Source organism: Clarias gariepinus, chromosome 3, assembly GCF_024256425.1.
Source record: "Clarias gariepinus isolate MV-2021 ecotype Netherlands chromosome 3, CGAR_prim_01v2, whole genome shotgun sequence".
Lineage (NCBI taxonomy): Eukaryota > Metazoa > Chordata > Actinopteri > Siluriformes > Clariidae > Clarias > Clarias gariepinus.
The window spans coordinates 40,884,264-40,903,811 of record NC_071102.1 but is presented as its reverse complement, the minus strand read 5'-3'; the positions used below and the strand labels follow the sequence as shown (position 1 = coordinate 40,903,811).

The window sequence follows — 19,548 nt, the reverse complement described above, 5'->3', positions numbered from 1 at the left end:
TTTTTTTCAGAGGATCTGCTGGACTCCAGCAATTACCGCTTTGTCTACAGATACGACCAGGTTTGAGAGGAAATCTGCTAATTCAGAAAGAGTACGGCCCTGGGGGTCTGTAAAAAACAATTAGCAGAATCGACTGGGCAGACTTATTATTTTGTGACTACGCTTGTTATGTCAGTATAACTTCAAACGCATCACGATTGTCTGTGTTTTTGTGCGGTGGTCAGATCATTATAAATAACTGCGACGCCTCCTCCACTACCAGTTACCTGAGGCTAATGTATGTATCTATATCCAGGAGGACTGACTTCATTTAATGCTACATCGTCATTCATTTTAATTCATGGTCTGTTAAATACAGAACATCAAACTCTTGATCAGTGAGTTTCCTTAACAATAAGTGCTTTGGGTATGAGAGGTCTAATATTTTACTGTCCTAGCTTCAGTCATTTGTTCACGCTAACACACAAGCACCAGGCAGAATCTGCGCCAGCACATATGAGCCTTGCAACAACAGTCGAATTCATTCATTCAGTCGTCAGCAGTTTTATAGCCAGAGATGACCAATCGAGCTCTCCCAAATGACACAAGACTCCATTTTGCAGATGCAATAAACTGTAGTGTAGGACCAGTCACAGTATTAAGAACACACCCCGGTGTTATACATCTGGCCAGCGTTACTCCTGTTAACACGAACCAAAATTAAAAAGCCGGCTTATGCAGGATCAGTTCCGAAGCATTACATCACTGCTTCCTCTGGCTGCCAGAAGACGGACAACAGAACTGGAACACGTTGGGTGATACCAAAGTAGAAGACGTACGATCAGTTTTTTTTTTAGGTTAGCGCCAAGGAAAGTGGAGCATCTGCCTCATCCGTTTGCTGAGTTTGTGTACGCGAGCGCACACCTGCTCGTTCGAGGGGCCTCGGCCGCTGTGTTCCGAGTACAGCGCAGTGACAATCTCCATAAATCAGCGCTCAGCCTCTTGGGGAACCAAGAGCCTCGGATGGTTTCGCTGAGTTTTTCAAGTGTCCCCTCAGCCTTCAATAAGCTCAGCAGCTGCTGCTGCGCTTACACAACTCAACATCACCACCTAGTGGTGGAAAAGACAGGTTGACAGGATCTCACTCAGACCAGAGACCTAATAAATTCCATACTGTTTCCTTAAAAATAGGAGTTCCGAACATATTCAAGTCTAATCAGAATCAAAATGTCCTAAATACTATGTTCTTTTAACTACAAAAAATGAATACGACACCAGGGTGAAATACAATGGAATAACTAAATAAAACCCCAACAACTGACATTTTGTTTCTCAGGGTGGTTTTATTAGAATCATCCAACATCACCAGATTTTGTCTCACATTCCAGGCTTTTACAGACAACTGTGGCATCCTAAAGAGAACACAAAAGCACTTCACAGCGAAGTATGAAGAAAAAAAAAAAAACAGCCCCTAATTTCTCATCAAGATCTCAAAATGGAGGTGTTACACTGAGGCACTGATCTACTGGACCCTTCAGGAGTCTAAGGATTAGCTTTTTCTTTTCTTTTTTGCCTTCTTTTTTTTTTTTTTAAACGAAAACATCATACAGATCCTGTATGGCAGTATTAAAAGTAAAGCGAAACTTCAGTTCTTAATCTTTATATATCCCATGTAACACTAATGCATCCCGGTTTCCTTTTATACTGGGACGGTTTAGACAAATCAGGACACGCATATCTGTCTTGGCTATCCGTCTGAGGAAGCGATAAAGAACGATGAGATTAAGCCCCGCCTTGGGAAATTAATCAAATTTGTTAAACTGACTCTGCTGAAAAGGAGGTTTAGGACGAGCTGACCACCTTCGACCCTCGTTTATAAATGAATAAATGAGATTACGAGTGGGAGGGTGATTTTTACAGAGAAGTGTACAAATCGATTTATTTATCTGAACGGCTTTCAGACTTCGACTCCGTTTAAAGGGCTAATGAGGTAGGAGGGCAAGGGGAACGACCAGCCGACAAGCCAAAGCAAAGCCTTTTAAAATACAACGTTGACACGACGGAATGAAGTGGACGAACGCCATCATCCCATCGCTAGAGGTAAAAAACAGAATATTTGAGATACTAGGTGTTTACTGTAGCTAGAACTTCTTTTAACAATCCCACATCCGTAGGTTCCTAGATGTCATGTTACAGACACTATAGCGTCTCCAAACCTGAGCATTGGGAGAATTACAGACATGGCATTTAAAAAACAAACAAAAGAAAAAAGAAAAAAAAACAGGGAGGGGGAAGAGATGAGAAAACGGTTATCTGCGCCTCCCACGAACAGTCAACGTCTTGTCAAAAATTCATCGGTATGATAAAAAATAAAATAAAATCAAGTATATAGTAAAACACAGACATGTTACATCTCTCCTTTAGTCATGTGATCAATGCATTGTCCTTCCATTACTACAGCCGAGATAAAAACATTACAGTATTTCACAGGCTGCTTTTCACATCGTAAGCTTTAAAACTTAATACACTTTTTTTTTGACATACAACAACTATTACCTTTTATCCTCTTTTTTTTTCTTTTTTTCTTCAGTGAAGCAACATGGTTAAATTAAGAGGTGAATATGAAAGTTACGGACCATGTGACCCTAACATAAAAGTTATTTTAAAAAATTTCTTTTTTTATGTTGCAGTTTTTAATAATCTGATTGCGTGCACTTTAGTAGTTCATGTTCTGTGCATTGAGCAGCGAGTCGAGCATGTTGAACGTGTCTGCGTAGTCCATGTGTTGGCCGTTGAGCAGCAGAGGAGCCGCGCTCTCTGCGCTCGGCCCCTCCCCTGGCCTTCTGTCGATCTTCCCCAGTTGGGCGTGGCTGGGAGGGGGCATGGCGGCGGGGACGGAAGGGGTGTGGCTCTTGGACGAGCGATGCGCTTTGTAGTGGCTGCCGTGTGCATGAGCGTGCGTGTGAGAGTGTGTGTGCGAGTGTGACGTGTCGTGTTTCGAAGCTCTGTGTTTCTCCCGGCCCGAGCGAGGGCTGTGCCTGCTCTTACTGCCGCTCTCCGACATCTTGATCTTCATCTTCAGCTCCTCCTGACTCGCTGAGCCGTTTTCTGTGGAGGAAGATGAAGACGAGGGGTGACGCCGTTTCAGCGAGCCGCTCTTCATCTCACGCTCCTGTCCGGGCTGAGCGTATTTGACCCGCGCCATAGAGGAAGAGGATGACGACGACGACGCAGATGCCGATGACATCAGCACTGCAGATAAAGACGAGGACGAAGCCAGGGTGGCGGTTTCAGGCAGCAGGTGACTGTGTTTGCGGCGCTGCAGCTGCTCGGCCGCCTGCTTCTCCCTGTATTTTTCCAGACTGAGTTTATTGGTGGCCGTGTGTTGCGTCTTGCTGCTTATTGGTACGGCCTGTAAGCTCGCGTGGGCGTCGGCTTGGACGTACGAGGAGCTCGGGTTGGCCAAGCCGTTGACTGTGTCTAACGGGAACAAAGCGGAGGGATCTGGGTATAAGCCCATCAAATCAGTCTTATGGTCAACCAGCAACGTGTCCTGGGCTGGGGGAGTCTGGAAGGAGCTCCCCACTGACTGGCTCTCTGTTTTGGACCTTTTGGCGGCTTGAGTGGCCTAGAAAAAGTGAAAGCACAGAAGGAGGGGGGAAAAAAGTGTCAACTTTTTCAAGCTTAAGCTACAAACTCTAAATGAGAGAATATTTAAAAGGTTTTAAAATCTAAATAAGCTGTAAGCTGCTCACATACCCGCCAGTTTCTGATCCTTTTCAACCTGCTGGGCGTCTTCTCCAAAATCTGAAGGAACTCATGCGTTAACTCTGGAAACAGAGGAAATTTTCAGATTGAGTATGATAAGTCTACTGTATTCTAGACAACGACTTCGTCTTTCGGCTGTTCCCTTTCAGGGGTCGCCACAGCCAATCGTCTGCCTCCATCTAACCCTATCCTCTGCATCCTCTTCTTTCACACCAACTAACTTTATGTCCTCTCTCACTGCATCCATAAATCTCCTCTTTGGTCTTCCTCTAGACCTCCTGCCTGGCAGTTCCAACCTCAGCATCCTTCTACCGATATATTCACCATCTCTCCTCTGAACATGTCCAAACCACCTCAATCTGGCCTCTCTGACTTTATCTCCAAAACATCTAACATGGGTTGTCCCTCTGATGAACTCATTCTTGATCCTATCCATCCTTGTCACTCCCAAAGAGAACCTCAACATCTTCAGCTCTGCTACCTCCAACTCTGCCTCCTGTCTTTTATTCAGTGCCACTGTCTCTAAGCCGTAGAGCATCGCTGATCTCACCACTGTCTTGTACACCTTTCCTTTAATTCTCGCCGATACTTTTTTTTTTATCACACAACACACCTGAAACTTTTCTCCACCCATTCCAACCTGCCTGTACCCGCCTCTTCACCTCCTTTCCACACTCTCCATTGCTCTGGACCCTTGACCCTAAGTACTTAAAATCCTGCACCTTCTTTACCTCTGCTCCCTGTATCCTCACCGTTCCTCTCATTCACACACATGTATTCCGTCTTACTGCGTCTAACCTTCATTCCTCTGCTTTCCAAAGCATACCTCCAAATTTTCTTCCACCTGTTACGTGCTCTTGCTACAAAGCACAATGCCATCTGCAAACATTATAGTCCATGGAGACTCCTGTCTAACCTCATCTGTCATCCTGTCCATCACCAGAGCAAACAAAAAGGGGCTTAGAGCCGATCCTTGATGCAGACCCACCTCCAATTTGAACTCTTCTGTCACACCTACAGCACATCTCACCACGGTCTTAGAGCTCTCATACATGTCCTGCACCACTCTAACATACTTCTCTGCCACTTCAGACTTCCTCATACAAAACCACAGCTCCTCTCTCGGCACCCTGTCATACGCCTTCGCTAAATCTACAAAGACACAATGCAACTCTATTACCTTCTCTGTACCTCTCCACCTGCATCCTCAAAGCAAATACCGGATCTGATGTACTCTTTCTAGGCATGAAACCATATCGCTGCTCACAAATGCTCACCTTTGCCCTTAATCTAGCTTCCACTACTCTTTCCCATTGTATGGCTTCATTGTATGGCTCATCAGCTTTATGCCTCTGTAATTGCCACAGCTCTGCACATCCCCATGTTCTTAAAAATCGGCACCAATGCACTTCTCCATTCTTCTGGAATCCTCTCACTCTCCAAGATCTTGTTAAACAAACTTGTTAAACTCTACTGCCACCTCTCCTAAGTACTTCCATACCTCCACAGGTATGTCATCAGGACCAACAGCCTTTCCACTCATCCTCTTCAACGCCCTTCTCACCTCACTTTTACTAATATTTGAACAGTCACCTCTTCTACTCTTTGTTCCCTTTCGTTTTCCTCGTTCATCAATTATGGTATTCTAGACAGACAGACATTAATAGCAGACCAGTGGCTTACTTAACTGGAGCTGCTTATATCCATTTAAACACAAAACAGACACTAAGGCAGACTCCGATTAGATCTCATGTTATAAGCACTGGACAGGTGAAATGAATAACATTGATTACCTCGTTATGAAGGCAACTGTCATGGGAGGTGGGGGATACATTAGTCATAAAATGAACCGTCACTTCTCATAGTTGATATAAAAACAGGCAAATCTAAGAGCTGAGTCACATTGACAAGAGACAAATTGTGACATCTAGACCAGAGTATTTCCATCACGTATTGTGGTGCGTTTCTGGTGCCCACTGATTTTAGAACCTACCACAAGCCGTTTCCTTTCAGTGACAGATCAGGATTCTTTTCGTGTGACAAATCACCACACTGACAGAGAAATCTATTTTTTTCCCACCTAATTTTACATAATATACATTTTCATTTGATGCATCATGCTGCAGTTCCTCCATGATCCTACAGGTGGAGCAGTCAAAACTATTCACACAATGGCAGACACCACAGCACTGTGTGTGTGGAAAGATACAAACAATATGCATCTCTAAATAATAATAAAATAGAATATCATTGAAAAGTTGATTTATTTCATTGAAAAAATGTGAAGCTCATATTATATAGCTTTATTACACACAGCCTGTTTTTAGTTTTCATGATTATGGCTAAAAAAATTGCAAATTCTGAATCTCAAAAAATTTGAATATTACTAAAGACCAATAAAAAAAAAAATAAATAAAAAGGTTTTTAACACAGAAATGTTGGACCACTGAAAAATATAAACATGTAAAGCACATTAATACTTGGTCTGAGCTCCATTTGCATGAATTACTGCAGCAATGCGGCGTGGCAGGGAGGCGATCAGTCTGTGCCACTGCTGAAGTGTTCTGGAAGCCCTTGTTGCTCCGATAGCCGCCTTCAGCTCTTCTGTGTTGTTGGGTCTGATGTCTCGCGTCGTCTTCCTCACAACGGATTCTCTATGGGGTTTAGGTCGGGCAAGTTTTCTGTCCAATCACGCACAGGGTCTTTAAACCAGGTTTTAGTACTTTTGGCAGTGTGGGCAGGTGCTAAGTCCTGCTGGAAAATTTAATCAGCGTCTTCATAAAGCTGGTCAGAAGAGGAAAGGAAGCATAAAGTGCTCTAAAACCTCCTGGTAGACGGCTATGCTGACTTTGGACCTGATAAAACACAGTGGACCAACACCAGCAGATGACATCACTCCCCAAACCACCACTGACTGTATAAACTTTACACTGGACTTCAAGCAGCTTGGGTTCTGTGCCTCTCCTCTCTTCCTCCAGACTCTGGGACCCTGATTTACTGAAAAGTGGACTTTGGCCCACTGAGCAGCTGTCCAGTCGTTTTTGTCCTTAGACCAAGGTAAGACGCCCCCTGACGTTGTCTGTGGTTCAAGAGTGACAACACAATGAATCTGATAGTTGCAGCCCATGTCCCGGGCACATCTATGCGTGGGGGCTTTTGAAGCACTGACTCCAGCTGCAGTCTACTCATGTTAAATCTCCCTCAAATTCTTTTACTAAATTCTACTGAATCAGATTGAGAGACCATTTAAAGGTTGAGGAAACCTTTCCAGGTGTTTTGAGTTAATTAGCTAATGACAACATTAAGTCTCCAATACTCACCTTTTTAATTTTTCTTTACATTAACTTTCAGAGATAGTTAATTTTGGGTTTCCATTAGCTGTAAGCCATAATCATCTAAATAAATAAAAAAATAAACACTTGAAATATCAGTCTGTGTGTAATAAATCTAATGAGTTTCACCTTTTAAATTGAAAACTGCTGTTCCTCTATGATCCTACAGGTAGATCAAAACTATTCACACACTGGCAGACGCTACAGCATTGTGCGTGGAAGGATATACACTGTATGCTTAGTGTTAATCTCACACAGATAAACAGATGTGTTTTAAAGTGAAGAGTACTCACGGTCTAGCAGCTGCAGAGTGACTGTGGGATCCAAATACTCCCACCAGTGTTTACCGTCCGACGAGATGGGAATCTTCCATTTGGACCACTTGCAGGTGAGATGAATGCACACACACGCCACCACTGTGGGTCTGTACTGCAGGCAGAAGGTGGTCAGGTGCAAACTGCAGGACACACAAAAAAAAAGAAAAAAAAAGGCAAGATTTGCTTATTGTGGGCCTTTTGTCATTAATGTTAAAATGAGGTAAGCAATATTTGTGACGATAAACGTTATTCGTTCAAAAGTTGTGTTTCTGAGACTGATGAGGATCTCGCTAGAGTCAGAGTGTGTGAGACCACAGTGAATGAACCCACATGAGCTCCAGGGTTTTTGTAGATACACGAGTAACTGCTGCATAGGATGATCTACATAATACAAAACTACTGTATGGGAAACTTGAGGCATTACACATTACAATTAAAACCGAGATAAGAACCGGCCAGCGCATTGTTAAAACCTAGAAGAATAGCGCTGACCGCTGACTTTGCGCAAGAAACGTGGTCAGAATTATTATTATTATTTTTTAAAAGACTATGATAGACCATGACTTGAACATTTCATTTGGTTAAAAAAAATATGTTTAATAGTGATAGGATTTATTGTGATAAAAACTCTCAGGCTTGGACCTAAACAGCTGTGTGGTCACTTGTTAGCAGTGAGGCTAATCAGGAAAGAAAAGCTTAAATGGGTGAGACTTAAATAAAGATTAGACTTATGAGATCTGACGAGTCCAGATTCCAGATGGGCGTGTCAGAGTGATAAAGGACGCACATGCATCCAACGTTCCAAATCTATCTGATCTGGGGCCGCTTCAGGACCCCTCTCTCACCCATGTGGTTTGACTCATGGTGAGATGCAGCGCCTTATAGTCCCTAACGCCACGAGTGCCCGCCTGACACCAAAACCCGCGGTGAATCATGATGAAACGTACTTACAGACCCGCGCAAAACCGCGTAGGTGAGAGAAAGGTATTAGCAGCACAATAAATTGACTGGAAGCAAGGGACACTGTTTGTTAAAATTACTTACAATTAAAAAATTAAAACTGGGATTGAATTAGTATTCATCCCATTGATGTGAAACCTGTTAGAATTCACTCTGATACATGCAGTTACTATCAGAAATCACAATGCTGAATTTAGTCAATTAAGGTGTCATGTGACTGGTTAATCACCAGACCGGAGAGACCGAGGGGAATGCGGAAATAAATAAGAATAAGGAACATGGTGGTCGAGCCATCACGCTACAAGGATGCTTTTTACCAGTAGGGACTGGGAAGCTGGTCAAGATATACACTACCGTTCAAAAGTATTAGAACACTTGCAAATTTCTTTTTTTTTTGTTTAGTGATTTATTTTCTACATTCTACAACAATACTGGGGATTTCAAAACTATAAAATAACACATATGGAATTAAGTAATTACGTAACAAGAAAAACAACAGTTAGTTGTTATTTTAAGACACAGAGGTCAGCCTTTCTGTAATAGTTCTTGCCAGAACAGTATTGTGTCAAGTGCATTTGCAAAATCCGTCAAGCACCGTAATGAAACTGGCTCTCATGAAGGCCGTGACCAAAACCTACCTCTGCCGCAGACGAGAGGTTCATTTAGAGTTATCAGCCTGAAAAATAATCAATTAACAGCACCTCAGATTAGAGGCGTTATGAAGTCTTTACAAAGCAGAAGTAGCAAAAACATCTCACCATTAACTGTTCAAAGGAGATTAATGCATTTTTTGGATGCCTTCAGCATTCCTTTACAATGTAGAAAGAAATAAAAATCAGGAACCATCATGGAGTTAGAAAGTGACCCCAAACTTTTGAACGGTAGTGTATATATACAGAGCCAAATATAGAGTGTCCTTTCCTAGAGGAAGTTTCTGGGACTGGGTGGCACTTTTATTTAAGGACAACCATCCTACTCAAACTGCTAGAGATAACCTGAAGTGGTTCAAAATCAGTGAGAGTTCAGGAGATCAGGACAGCAAAGTTGTCGAGCCTTCCTGTCTGGCTGTTACGTGTTACATGATCGGGGAAAGCCAGCAGGTGGTAACTGGCCAAGACATTAGCGTGGGGGTATCTGACATGCAATGAGCTGCAAGTTAATAATTAACAGAGAGTATATTAAATGAATAATAATGAAGTGTAAACATTATAAAGCACACTTGTACATAAAAGCAACTTTCTTCTGCTCCTGCTGTGCAGCATTATTAAAAAAAAAAAAAAAAAAAAAAAGCTCAACCACTTCACTGGAGTATTCATGAAGTCAATTAAATTCAGTGGGCAGCAACTCCCAGTGTAGAATCAGTTTTTAATTTAATTAGCAATAGCTCGTAATAATAGTCATCCATATATCCATAGAGCTGCCTTTGTATGTACTGTAGTTACTCACTCACTTTATGCAGTGTGGTGTATGGTTTGTTTTATTAAATGCTGTTGTGTTTCCACTACTTATATAACAACATCTATTAAAATCCACTGATCCGTTAAATGAAACCGGGTTATTCTACAGTTATAAAAAATAAATAAATAAAAGTCATGGCAACGGCAGTTAGAGAAGAATTGGGGTCTACGCGTCAACATGCATGAGACACACAGAGCATCACTAGACTGAGCAGCCGATTATACGGTAAAATAAAAGTATTCCTGGTACAAGAAAGGGAAACGTGCTGATGGTATTTTTCTCTACAGAAGCAAGATTTCGTCCACAAAGGTTATCTGACCCTTAAAATGACGTGAAGGAAGAATTTGGGATAGCAAACTCGTCAGTAATTTTATGCAATTTAGAATATTTAAAGACTGTTGTTCCCCTGCCAAAATCTGACTCCTGTATACGCGGGGCGTTCAGGGCAAACCGGGACTCGTGATGAAATTTCTGATAAAAGCCTTCAAGCACGGTACTTTGTTGAGCCTCTTAGCCGCAGTAAAACACTTAAACGGTGCAAAGGCGGCTGTATGTTCATGAATGGTGATCCCGGCCGAGGTGGCTCAGCGTCCACTGCGGTCGTTCCTGTGAACATTCAGTGAGTGCCACGTCTGTCCCTTAAAAAACAAACTGTGCACACAGTCATTCACCAACACCACTTGCACATCACAAGAACTCGGCTGGGAGTTTATCACCACATCCCCTGTACAGTACAGTCCTGACCTCACTCCACCAAGCCATTTCCACATGTTTGGACCATTAAAGGAGTTCCTGGAAGGCTGGTGTTGCAGACGTGAAGCAGGCAGTCCGATCATGAAAACGTTCTACCTTGATGGTGTTCAAGCACTAGTGGAACACTGATGTGTGCATTATTGTAGCAGGGGGGTTATATAGAGAAATAAAGGGAGATTTTAGGGCAGTCTCATAACTGTGTTGTTATTCTACACAATCCAGATTCCAATTGTCCCGGTTTGACTTGAACATCACTTGGATTTCCTTCCTTACATTAATGTATATATTGGGTACTGAAACCAGTGAGTCCACAGCAGAAATTATTACACTGGTCATTGACTTTTATTTTTCACGTAGCAAAATACTACGTGTTCAAAAGTATAAAAGTCAACTTTGACACTACTTACCAACAAATAAAATAATAATAATAATGATGATAAAAATTCTTTTCACCAGGATCATTTAACCCATGGCTATTTCCTGATTATCTAGAGCACCTCAATATTAATCAATATGTTTTTGCCAGAAACCTTACCGTGTTCTCTGATATACTAGAAAAATTATGTTACTTAATAAAAGCACAAAATAAAAGCACTTTTTGTGTATCCTTAAACCAAACCTATTTGGTGAGGTAGGCTTTTTTAATTCTCACTGAAAAGAGAAATCAAGTAGGAATTCATTAAAACAATCAAGAGAGACTACTATATATATTTAAAAAAAAAAGTCATCATCAGCCTGATCAATGTTTTAAAACTCCGATTACATCAAATAAAAAAATTACAACATTATTGTATATTTTAATTTACGCTGCAAAACCTTCCTAAATTATTTTTGATTAACAAAGACGAAGTTCGTTTTATTTTTTTTTAAGCAGTAAAAGTTTTTATTTTGACAAGAATATAAAGAACTGCGAGTTGATGTACTTACCGGCACGGCCTCTAAGTTTACCCCTTTGCAACCCTGAGCTGATATTCAGGCTACCAATTGAGTCATTAGACCTACTGCACTCTGAATCAAGCAATAGTCACGGGCACCTCTACACCTCGCACTGAGCCGTTCAGCCTCCCGTGCCGACACTAAGCCCTTGTACAGTACACCGCACCGCGCCGAGCTTTGGGGGACAGCCCACAGGCGTGCCGCCCCATGCCGTAGCGCGAGAAAGGGCGTCGGCTACGGGGAGGAGAAGCGGGCAGAACGGGAAGCTATAGGGTGCCATGGAAGTGCAACAAATACGGTCAGGGTAACAACCTGTTGGTAGCCATGAAATAGGAGGTCTGGGCCAAGTCCTTGCTCGCTGTGTGGGCAGACAAGACAGAAAGACACATTAGAGGAACGGTAGTGCACTGTTTTAGTCAGAAATTATGTCTGGAGTAGACTTGTTTCGATTAAAGCTGGAAGATTTTACCTCGTACTAGCTGGGAACATCTCACCACATCTGTGTGTGGATGATCTATAGTAATCTCAAAGCCTGAAAGAAAACAAAATACATTATTGGAGTCATCATAGAGACAAAGCAAACATGAGAAAGATTACATCCAGCACAAACAAGTCTTTGTAGACATTTTATAGACATTCAGATGGGTCTCCAGTGTATGTACCCAAACAAATTACTAGGAGAGAAAAATTTTACACAAGTCAATTAAATTTCCTCCTACTGTAACCTCGGATAAGAAGATCTCCCTTAGTTAGTGATTAGTTAAACTTTTATTTGTCACATTTACAATTTATAGCTTATTTACAAAAACATGGAAACATCCTGTTCAGAAGGGCCGTTTTGAGATACAGAAACTGTATTATCTGAGTTTTTTTTTTTTTTTTGCGCATTAACACACTTTTGGGGAGTCCTGGGATTTGGGTTTAATTGTTTAAAATAATATAAAAGATTATAACTAAAAGTAGACGGAGTTTGGAAAATAAGCGTTTACATGAGCGTACGCATGGAACATCGGATTAACCTGAATTGAATTTTATGTGAACGGACCAACTGGAGAGTCACTGCATTCTGCGAGTTGAATTAACATGTTAAAGACATAACGGCTTGTTCATTGACTAATAGTTAACACTGTCAGGTATGGAAGCCATGCAGCACTAACATTTAGCGCACACACTTTTGTGCTTCTCTGTAGACTTACCGAGTGTTTGCAGCACTATAGTTTCTAGAAGCACCAGTTCTTGTGCTTGTTGGAGGTATGTCTGTGAAAAGACAGATGACGGACAATTATAACCTTACACAACCAGAGATATAAAAGTCACATGGACAGTCGATAATCGACTATTAAGCACAGACCTGCTTCTCATTGCATCACCAGTGCTGTGTATAAGAAGTCTACTAACTAGTAGGTACGCAATAAAACCCTGGTTACACCCTGTTACTGTTACGATATTGCTGAGTCGTGTGCCACGTGAACCCTGAGTGACTCAGCTTGTACCGAAAGGCATAAAGGGGAAAAAAAGTCCCTGAAAGTTCAACGACCAAGCAGGACACACGTTTCATAACGGCGTATTCAAAGGTCGTGTTAATGGGGATTTAATCAATCGCTACATCAGCTCTGTTGTGGCCGCGACTCATTACAGAACAGATCTTTATGAAATCTCGTCACTTCCACTTCGCCTGTGTGTTTGTATTCTTCTACTGCTGACTCTGCACACTCACATTGCTATTGGTGTCCAGTGGAGGTTCCTGCGGATTAAGACAGGCGTGTGCCACTTTAATGACGTGTTCAAGTTTCCGGGGTTGCTCTTCCACTTTAGCAGCTAAAAACAGAGTGGTGGGAGAGATAATCTACGAGAAACAGGAAACAGCTTGTTAGCACACACCAGGATCAATTCCTGACTCATGAATGCAAGACAGTAAAATGACACTTCAGCATTAAATCATAACGATCAGAGAAAGATAAACAGGGTACTCACGTTTCGATGGAACTTTGTGAAGGAGTTCAGCATATAAAAGCGGTGCATATAGACAATGGCAGTGTTGATTGTAAGCTGGGAGCTGAACGTGATTACACTTAGGAAAATAATCAAACCACCGTAACACCAATAGAGTACAACATGTTAAATTCAGCTATTTACAAAAAGTGTTCAAGTCAAACCAAGACTTATTATAAAATTTCTGTTGAATGAAGGCATAAAAGACTTTTAAGCACAGTACAATGATGAGACTCTGTAGAACATCTGAACGGTTCAAAGCACAGTACAATGATGAGCCGCTGTAGAACATCTGAACGGTTCAAAGATTTTAAAGAAGGCAGTGAATGACGATCAGGGGCGAGGTGGCTCGGAGCCCGCTGCAGTCGTTCCTGTAAACATTCAGCGAGTAGAACGCCTGATCCGTAGAATAGACGCATAGCTTGTCTCCAACTTGTAGAGAAATGCCCTTCGTACTAACTGTAGGGCTGCACTGTTCTAGCTAAAATATGACTCTCGACTTCTCTCCATGGGAATTGAGATTTCTCACACGATTTTCAAATTTTCAGACGAAAATTTCTGGATAACAACTACAGTACATCATGATCGCATGTACGAGTTACTATCATTATTATTTTTATCAGCATACGGTAAATTGCACGGAGTGCGTTAGGTAGTTTTGTAATGAAATACATAGTTTACACAAAATAGAATTTGTTGTTAGGGGTTTTATAAACACGTTTCCGTATTTTCTGTTTCGGTACAGAAATGTCTATAATTATTTATATTGTTCATGGTTGTTCTAAATGAAAACAAGCCAAATTATTGTCACTGGCCGATCAAATGGTCCATCGCAATTATAAGGTTTTTGGTGTCCAAATAATTTTACACCATTTCATAGTCTAACAACATAGCCAATTCTTGCTATTAAATAACTAGCAAATTTTAACTAAGTGTAATGTTTTACATCTTTTTTTTGTCATGTTTTACTTTTTCTTTCAGTAATAATGACAATGTGCTGCTGAAATGGCCACCATGTTCCCCTGACTTGACACCGGCTGATTTTTTTTCCATGGGTCTACATGAAAGAGCTGCTCTTTATCCCCCTCTTCCTACAAGCCTAGAGAAACTCAAGCAGGGAATCACTGAGACTCTGAAGACTGTTACGCAAGATAAACTACAGCATGTTTTGCAGGAGCTGGCTGAACGACTTGATGGGAGTTATGTCACAGGCAGTGTGCATATTAAACATTTGTAAAGCTGTGTGAAATCGGTTATAAAATCTATATCCATTTAAATATGGTGTTGAAATTTTGAAAAATCTTTTTTGCCTAGGACGTCGACATTCATATTTAAAATTATGTCAAATTCTTTGGGACACCCTGTAGATGAATCTATTTCCCCCCTGCATCACTAGTGTGAGTTACTGATGGATACATATCCACGTGTATGAGCATGATCTGAATGCAGGGAAATACACGTGAGCTAATCGCCGACATTCAGAAATTAAATTACTTGTACGTATAAATCAAGATCATAATATTTTTATAATTAATTGTGATTAGAATAACTGTGCAGCCCTTTCTAAATATTACAAGCGACTATTTTCTATATGGCATTATCTGCAATTAAAGATGTACTAGATTATTTTTTATTATTTAAGGTTTAAAAAAATAATTCCTGGACTGTAAAGATACAAAAAGTTACATTTTTCAAACCTTTAAAAGGGACATTTGTGTTTCGAAGCAAAACTACAAGCACAAGATTAGTTTTTTTTTGTGTCTAACATCACGTGGCCCCGTGTGAACCATGACGTAAGTGCTGATAATCAAACACCTAATAACGTGACTAATCACTAACTATCGTTTATAAATATTTTAAATAAAGGATTGAACATTTAAATTTTAAGATGTGTAACACGTCCAAGCCAAACCTAAACAAAAATGTAGATCCTTATACTCTATCCATAAACGGTATTTTTCTGACAATATTTAATCAGACTTTCACAAACAAACAATTAGCTGCGTTGCTAGCGAGATTATCTAATAACCCTATAGACTAGCTAACCAACACGACCATCACACGGTCTGCTAACTACTAGAACTACATTTAAATACACAATCTTCTCATATAACGATGTCAATATATGTAATAAAACCCCACTATCATATTTTATAATTCCAAACTGTATTTATATAAAAATTATTCATCGTGTTAGCTTTTAGCTCTGACTAGCCCCGACAGTAAACCAATCAGAGAACGGCACAGCCTTGCGTCACGCACGCGAAGCATATTGAGTAATGAGTCACTTACAGGAGTTGGCTCTTTTACGTAAATCGACTCAGATACGTAAATTTTACGTGTGTCTATGAAAGTACGCCGTTTTTTAACCTCAGCGTAAATAAGGACTCCCTGCTGTATGAGTAGTCATAATAATAATAGTAAACAGTACAACATTAATGCGTGTTATATCTCAAATAATCCTCTCTTAACAATGAACCGACACACTGAAAAGATTCGGAACCTCACGTCACCTCAGAGCAGGGGGGTGGGGGAGATGTTTCTCGAAATACGGGTGGGGAAAAAATACGCCGTCGCACGAGCTAGCATAGATTAGCTTAGCATAGCTTACCTTGCCCACATCTTTTCCTCCCTTTGTATCATACTCGGTGTTCATCCGACACATTAAATCGCTCACACAGCACAATCGAAATTAATATCACACAATGAATCGTCTTAGATCACTTCGGGATATAAAAACACGGGTTAAGATCTGCAGGAATTACATATTAGGAGAAAATATCGCTAAGTAATGGCACCCCGGCCCTGCTGGGCTTCAGCTAGCGCTATAAGGATACACGTTAAGCCGCTGGCCCATGTCCTGGATCAGGTTGGCGGCTTGCTGTCGGTACGATAACTCCCGGTCTGGCTCGATTCCGCAGCGGCGAGACGGCGTATTTTCGATTTGTTCCCGGGTGAAGAGCCATTTCGTGGAGCCGCGCAGCACCGTCGCCATGTTCGTCCCGACGCCGCTCGCCTCCTTCCGCTGACGTCATAGTCCGAGCTGGAACTTTTCTCTGTAGTTATTCTCACCGCCACCTAGCGGTCGGATATAAGAACTGCAGGCTGTGCGGACAGCACGACATGCACGTACACTCACTCTCAGCCTGGACAAGACAGTCACCATTTGATTAAGCAGGTTCAGATTATTGTCCTGCATCAAGCACCAAAAACGATGTAGAATACCTGAAATAATTGGAATTGGGTTATGAACTGTCTGATGCATTATTAAAACCTAACAGAATAGTCAGAGATCCAATTGTAAAAAAAAATAAATAAAAAAATTCAAGGGGGATGGTGTGGTGTGGGACATTGCGAAATATGTCAAATTTTCACATTCAGTTTGTTTTAATTTGCTGTCCATTAAGAAATAGCAGACGTGGTCAGAATAGCACCAGTTGCACAGCTCCTGATGTACACAGGACGGTGTCTTTTGGCACACTGACTTATGACGGTCGGTGCTCCCTGTGACTGTGCATGCAGCCTTGTGCTGCCGAATGTTGGTATTTTATAAAACTAGCCTTGAAACTTTTAATACCACCTCATAAAATGTGACAAGAACTCACAGGACTGCGACTAGGCTAATCAGAAAAAAGGCTTCAGTTTGCTAGGGAGCATAAAGATTGGACTTTGGAGCGATGGAAAAAGGTCATGTGACCTGATGATTCCAGATTGAGCCTATTACAGAGTGATGGATAAGAAGGGATGAACATGAAGCGATGCTCCCATCATGCATAGTGTCCACTGTACAAGCGTCTGGAGACAGTGTTATGATCTGCGGTTGCTTCAGTTCATCAGGTCTAGGCTCTGCAACGTTATGGGCTATAAAATGAAGTCAGCGGACGACCTGAATGTACAGTACTGAATGACTAGGTTATTACATCTATGGAGTTTTTCGTCCCTGATGGAATGGCCATATTTCAGAACCTAATGTGTAAATGTGTGCTTCTAGGAGCATGAAGGATCATTCTTACACATGAACTTGCAATGTTACTCCAATATTCCATTCTACAAAACAATACCACTTGAGAAAGTCTGAACTGAACTTCAATGGCTTAAAAAAAGCTAAGAGTTAAGGTTTGAAACGTTTAAAACAAATAATAAAAAATAATAATAAAAAACATACAATAACATTAAAATGTACATTAATTGCAAGCCTTAATGCATCAATTTATCCATTCCAATTGTCAGCTGTTTGCGCTCCAACTTGACTGAACGACTGAGTGATAAACAGTTTGATGGCATATTGAGGCCCAGTTTTTATGGTATTTCATGACGAATTAAGGAGAAACAAGATCTGGAGTTGGGATTTCAAAGAAATTCCAAGGAGGAACTGATTAGGTTTGCCACATAAAACTGACCGTGTGGTGTGTAATATTTTAAGAACTGGTCTTTGTCTTTGTGTTTATTATCATGATGACCAGTTCTGGATTGCTTGTGTGATAGTTATGCAATATACATATATAAAATTTAGCTGTATATTAAATCAGCCATATGAAAAAACAAGACATTACATGAACTGTGAAATATGATACATATATTGTATGGATAAAACTACAGTACTGGGAAAACAGGGACATGTAGCAACACCAGTCTTGACGCAACTAAAGGAGGCCATCATTAGACATCGGTGGAGGCGGGGTGAGGGGGGGTGGTATAGACAAAACAGATATAAATAGATAGCAGAAACTTCAGCAGTAACCAAATCAACAATTTGGTACATTCTTAAAGAGGAGACATGCACTGGCAGGCTGAGCAACACCAAAAGGCCACAAAAGACAACTACATGTTTTTACAACAGGAGACAAGACCTCCCTGGAAGAAGTAGGCGATACATCGTTAAAGCAGAGCCCTCAATAGAGCCCTCTATAGTTTGCAAGAGCAGAGTGGGTGATTTCCCCATTAATAGCGTAATGGGGGCTGCCAAAAACTGTGGAATGAATCCTGGGTTTGGTTGCAGCTTGATGTTTGGAGGACAGCAAAAAAAACTGATTTATGAGAAAACTACTTCATATCTGCATCTTTAAATGGCAAATTGCGAGCCCTAAAGTAAAGTCCTTACCATCATGTTCTGTTTGTTTGCATTCTGAAGACATGTTTTGTCTTTGGGAAGAATTTAAACACTAACTGGCACAAGAGGCTGACCTCACTAATGAGCTCGTGAAGGAATGGGCAATAAATTCCACAGACACGGTCCAAAATCTTGTGGTAAACATTTGCAGAAGAGTCGAGGCTGGTATAGCAGACATGGAAAGGTGGTGGGGGATTCTGTAATAGTCCCATGTCTTTGTAATAAGATGTTCATGGATATCATGATCAGGTGTCTACAGTACTTAGCTACTTTTGTTCATATAGTGTAGGTATACATACAGTCTTTATAGATAATGCAGGTGCATTCATAAAATCCAGTCTGACCTTTCCCAAACGTCACGTCACGTCACGCTAGAGCCATGGTCCCATGAAACTAAAAGTGGGTGGTACATGCATATGGTACTGTGTGTTGGCTAGCATGTCTGTTATCTGACTGTCTCAGCTTAATACCTCTTGAAGACATTATTAGGCCAAATCTAATAATTACTGTATTCGGGTGTTTCCGTCAATCAGACCGCAGTGAAGGGCAAACTTTATGCTTAAGCAAACCAAGACATCTTGGAGAATGCTATGCTTCTTATTAACTTTGAGGCAACAGTTTGACTGTGCCCCAGTGTCCAAAGCAAGGACTATAAAGACATGGTTTGATATGTTTGGTGTAAAAGAATTTGACAGAGCCCTGACCTCAACCCCATTAAGCACCTTTGGGATGAACTGGAACAGAGGTCTTCTCGTCCAACATCTGTGCCTGACCTCATAAACACTCTACAGAATGAATGGGCTCGAATTTCAAGAAGAGTGGAAGCTGTTATAGCTGCAAACAGTATGTATGTGGATACATTGTCAAATACTTTTATCCATATAGTGTATGATGTACATCTACTCACTGCACAAGTTAGCTCGACCTCACGGTTTTGAAATCT

The 19,548-nt window shown here is 41.1% G+C and overlaps 1 protein-coding gene across 2 annotated transcripts; it reads right to left on the bottom strand.

Annotated features, from left to right (window-relative positions):
• Positions 1-1,302: 1,302 nt before the first annotated feature.
• Positions 1,303-16,512, bottom strand: ccnt2b (cyclin T2b). 2 transcript variants are annotated; one of them, XM_053492084.1, is made up of 9 exons: positions 16,333-16,512; positions 13,478-13,559; positions 13,221-13,349; positions 12,700-12,760; positions 11,973-12,035; positions 11,816-11,861; positions 7,373-7,536; positions 3,739-3,809; positions 1,303-3,607 (listed from the first exon to the last, which is right to left on the bottom strand). In XM_053492084.1, exons 1-9 carry the CDS (start codon positions 16,488-16,490, stop codon positions 2,696-2,698), a joined length of 1,686 nt encoding a protein of 561 aa, XP_053348059.1. In that variant the 5' UTR covers positions 16,491-16,512; the 3' UTR covers positions 1,303-2,695. The 2 variants fall into 2 exon arrangements, 1 of the variants encoding a protein (XP_053348059.1); XR_008357778.1 differs by lacking the exons at positions 1,303-3,607; positions 3,739-3,809 and having other exon boundaries at positions 7,398-7,536; positions 11,495-11,861.
• Positions 16,513-19,548: the final 3,036 nt, after the last annotated feature.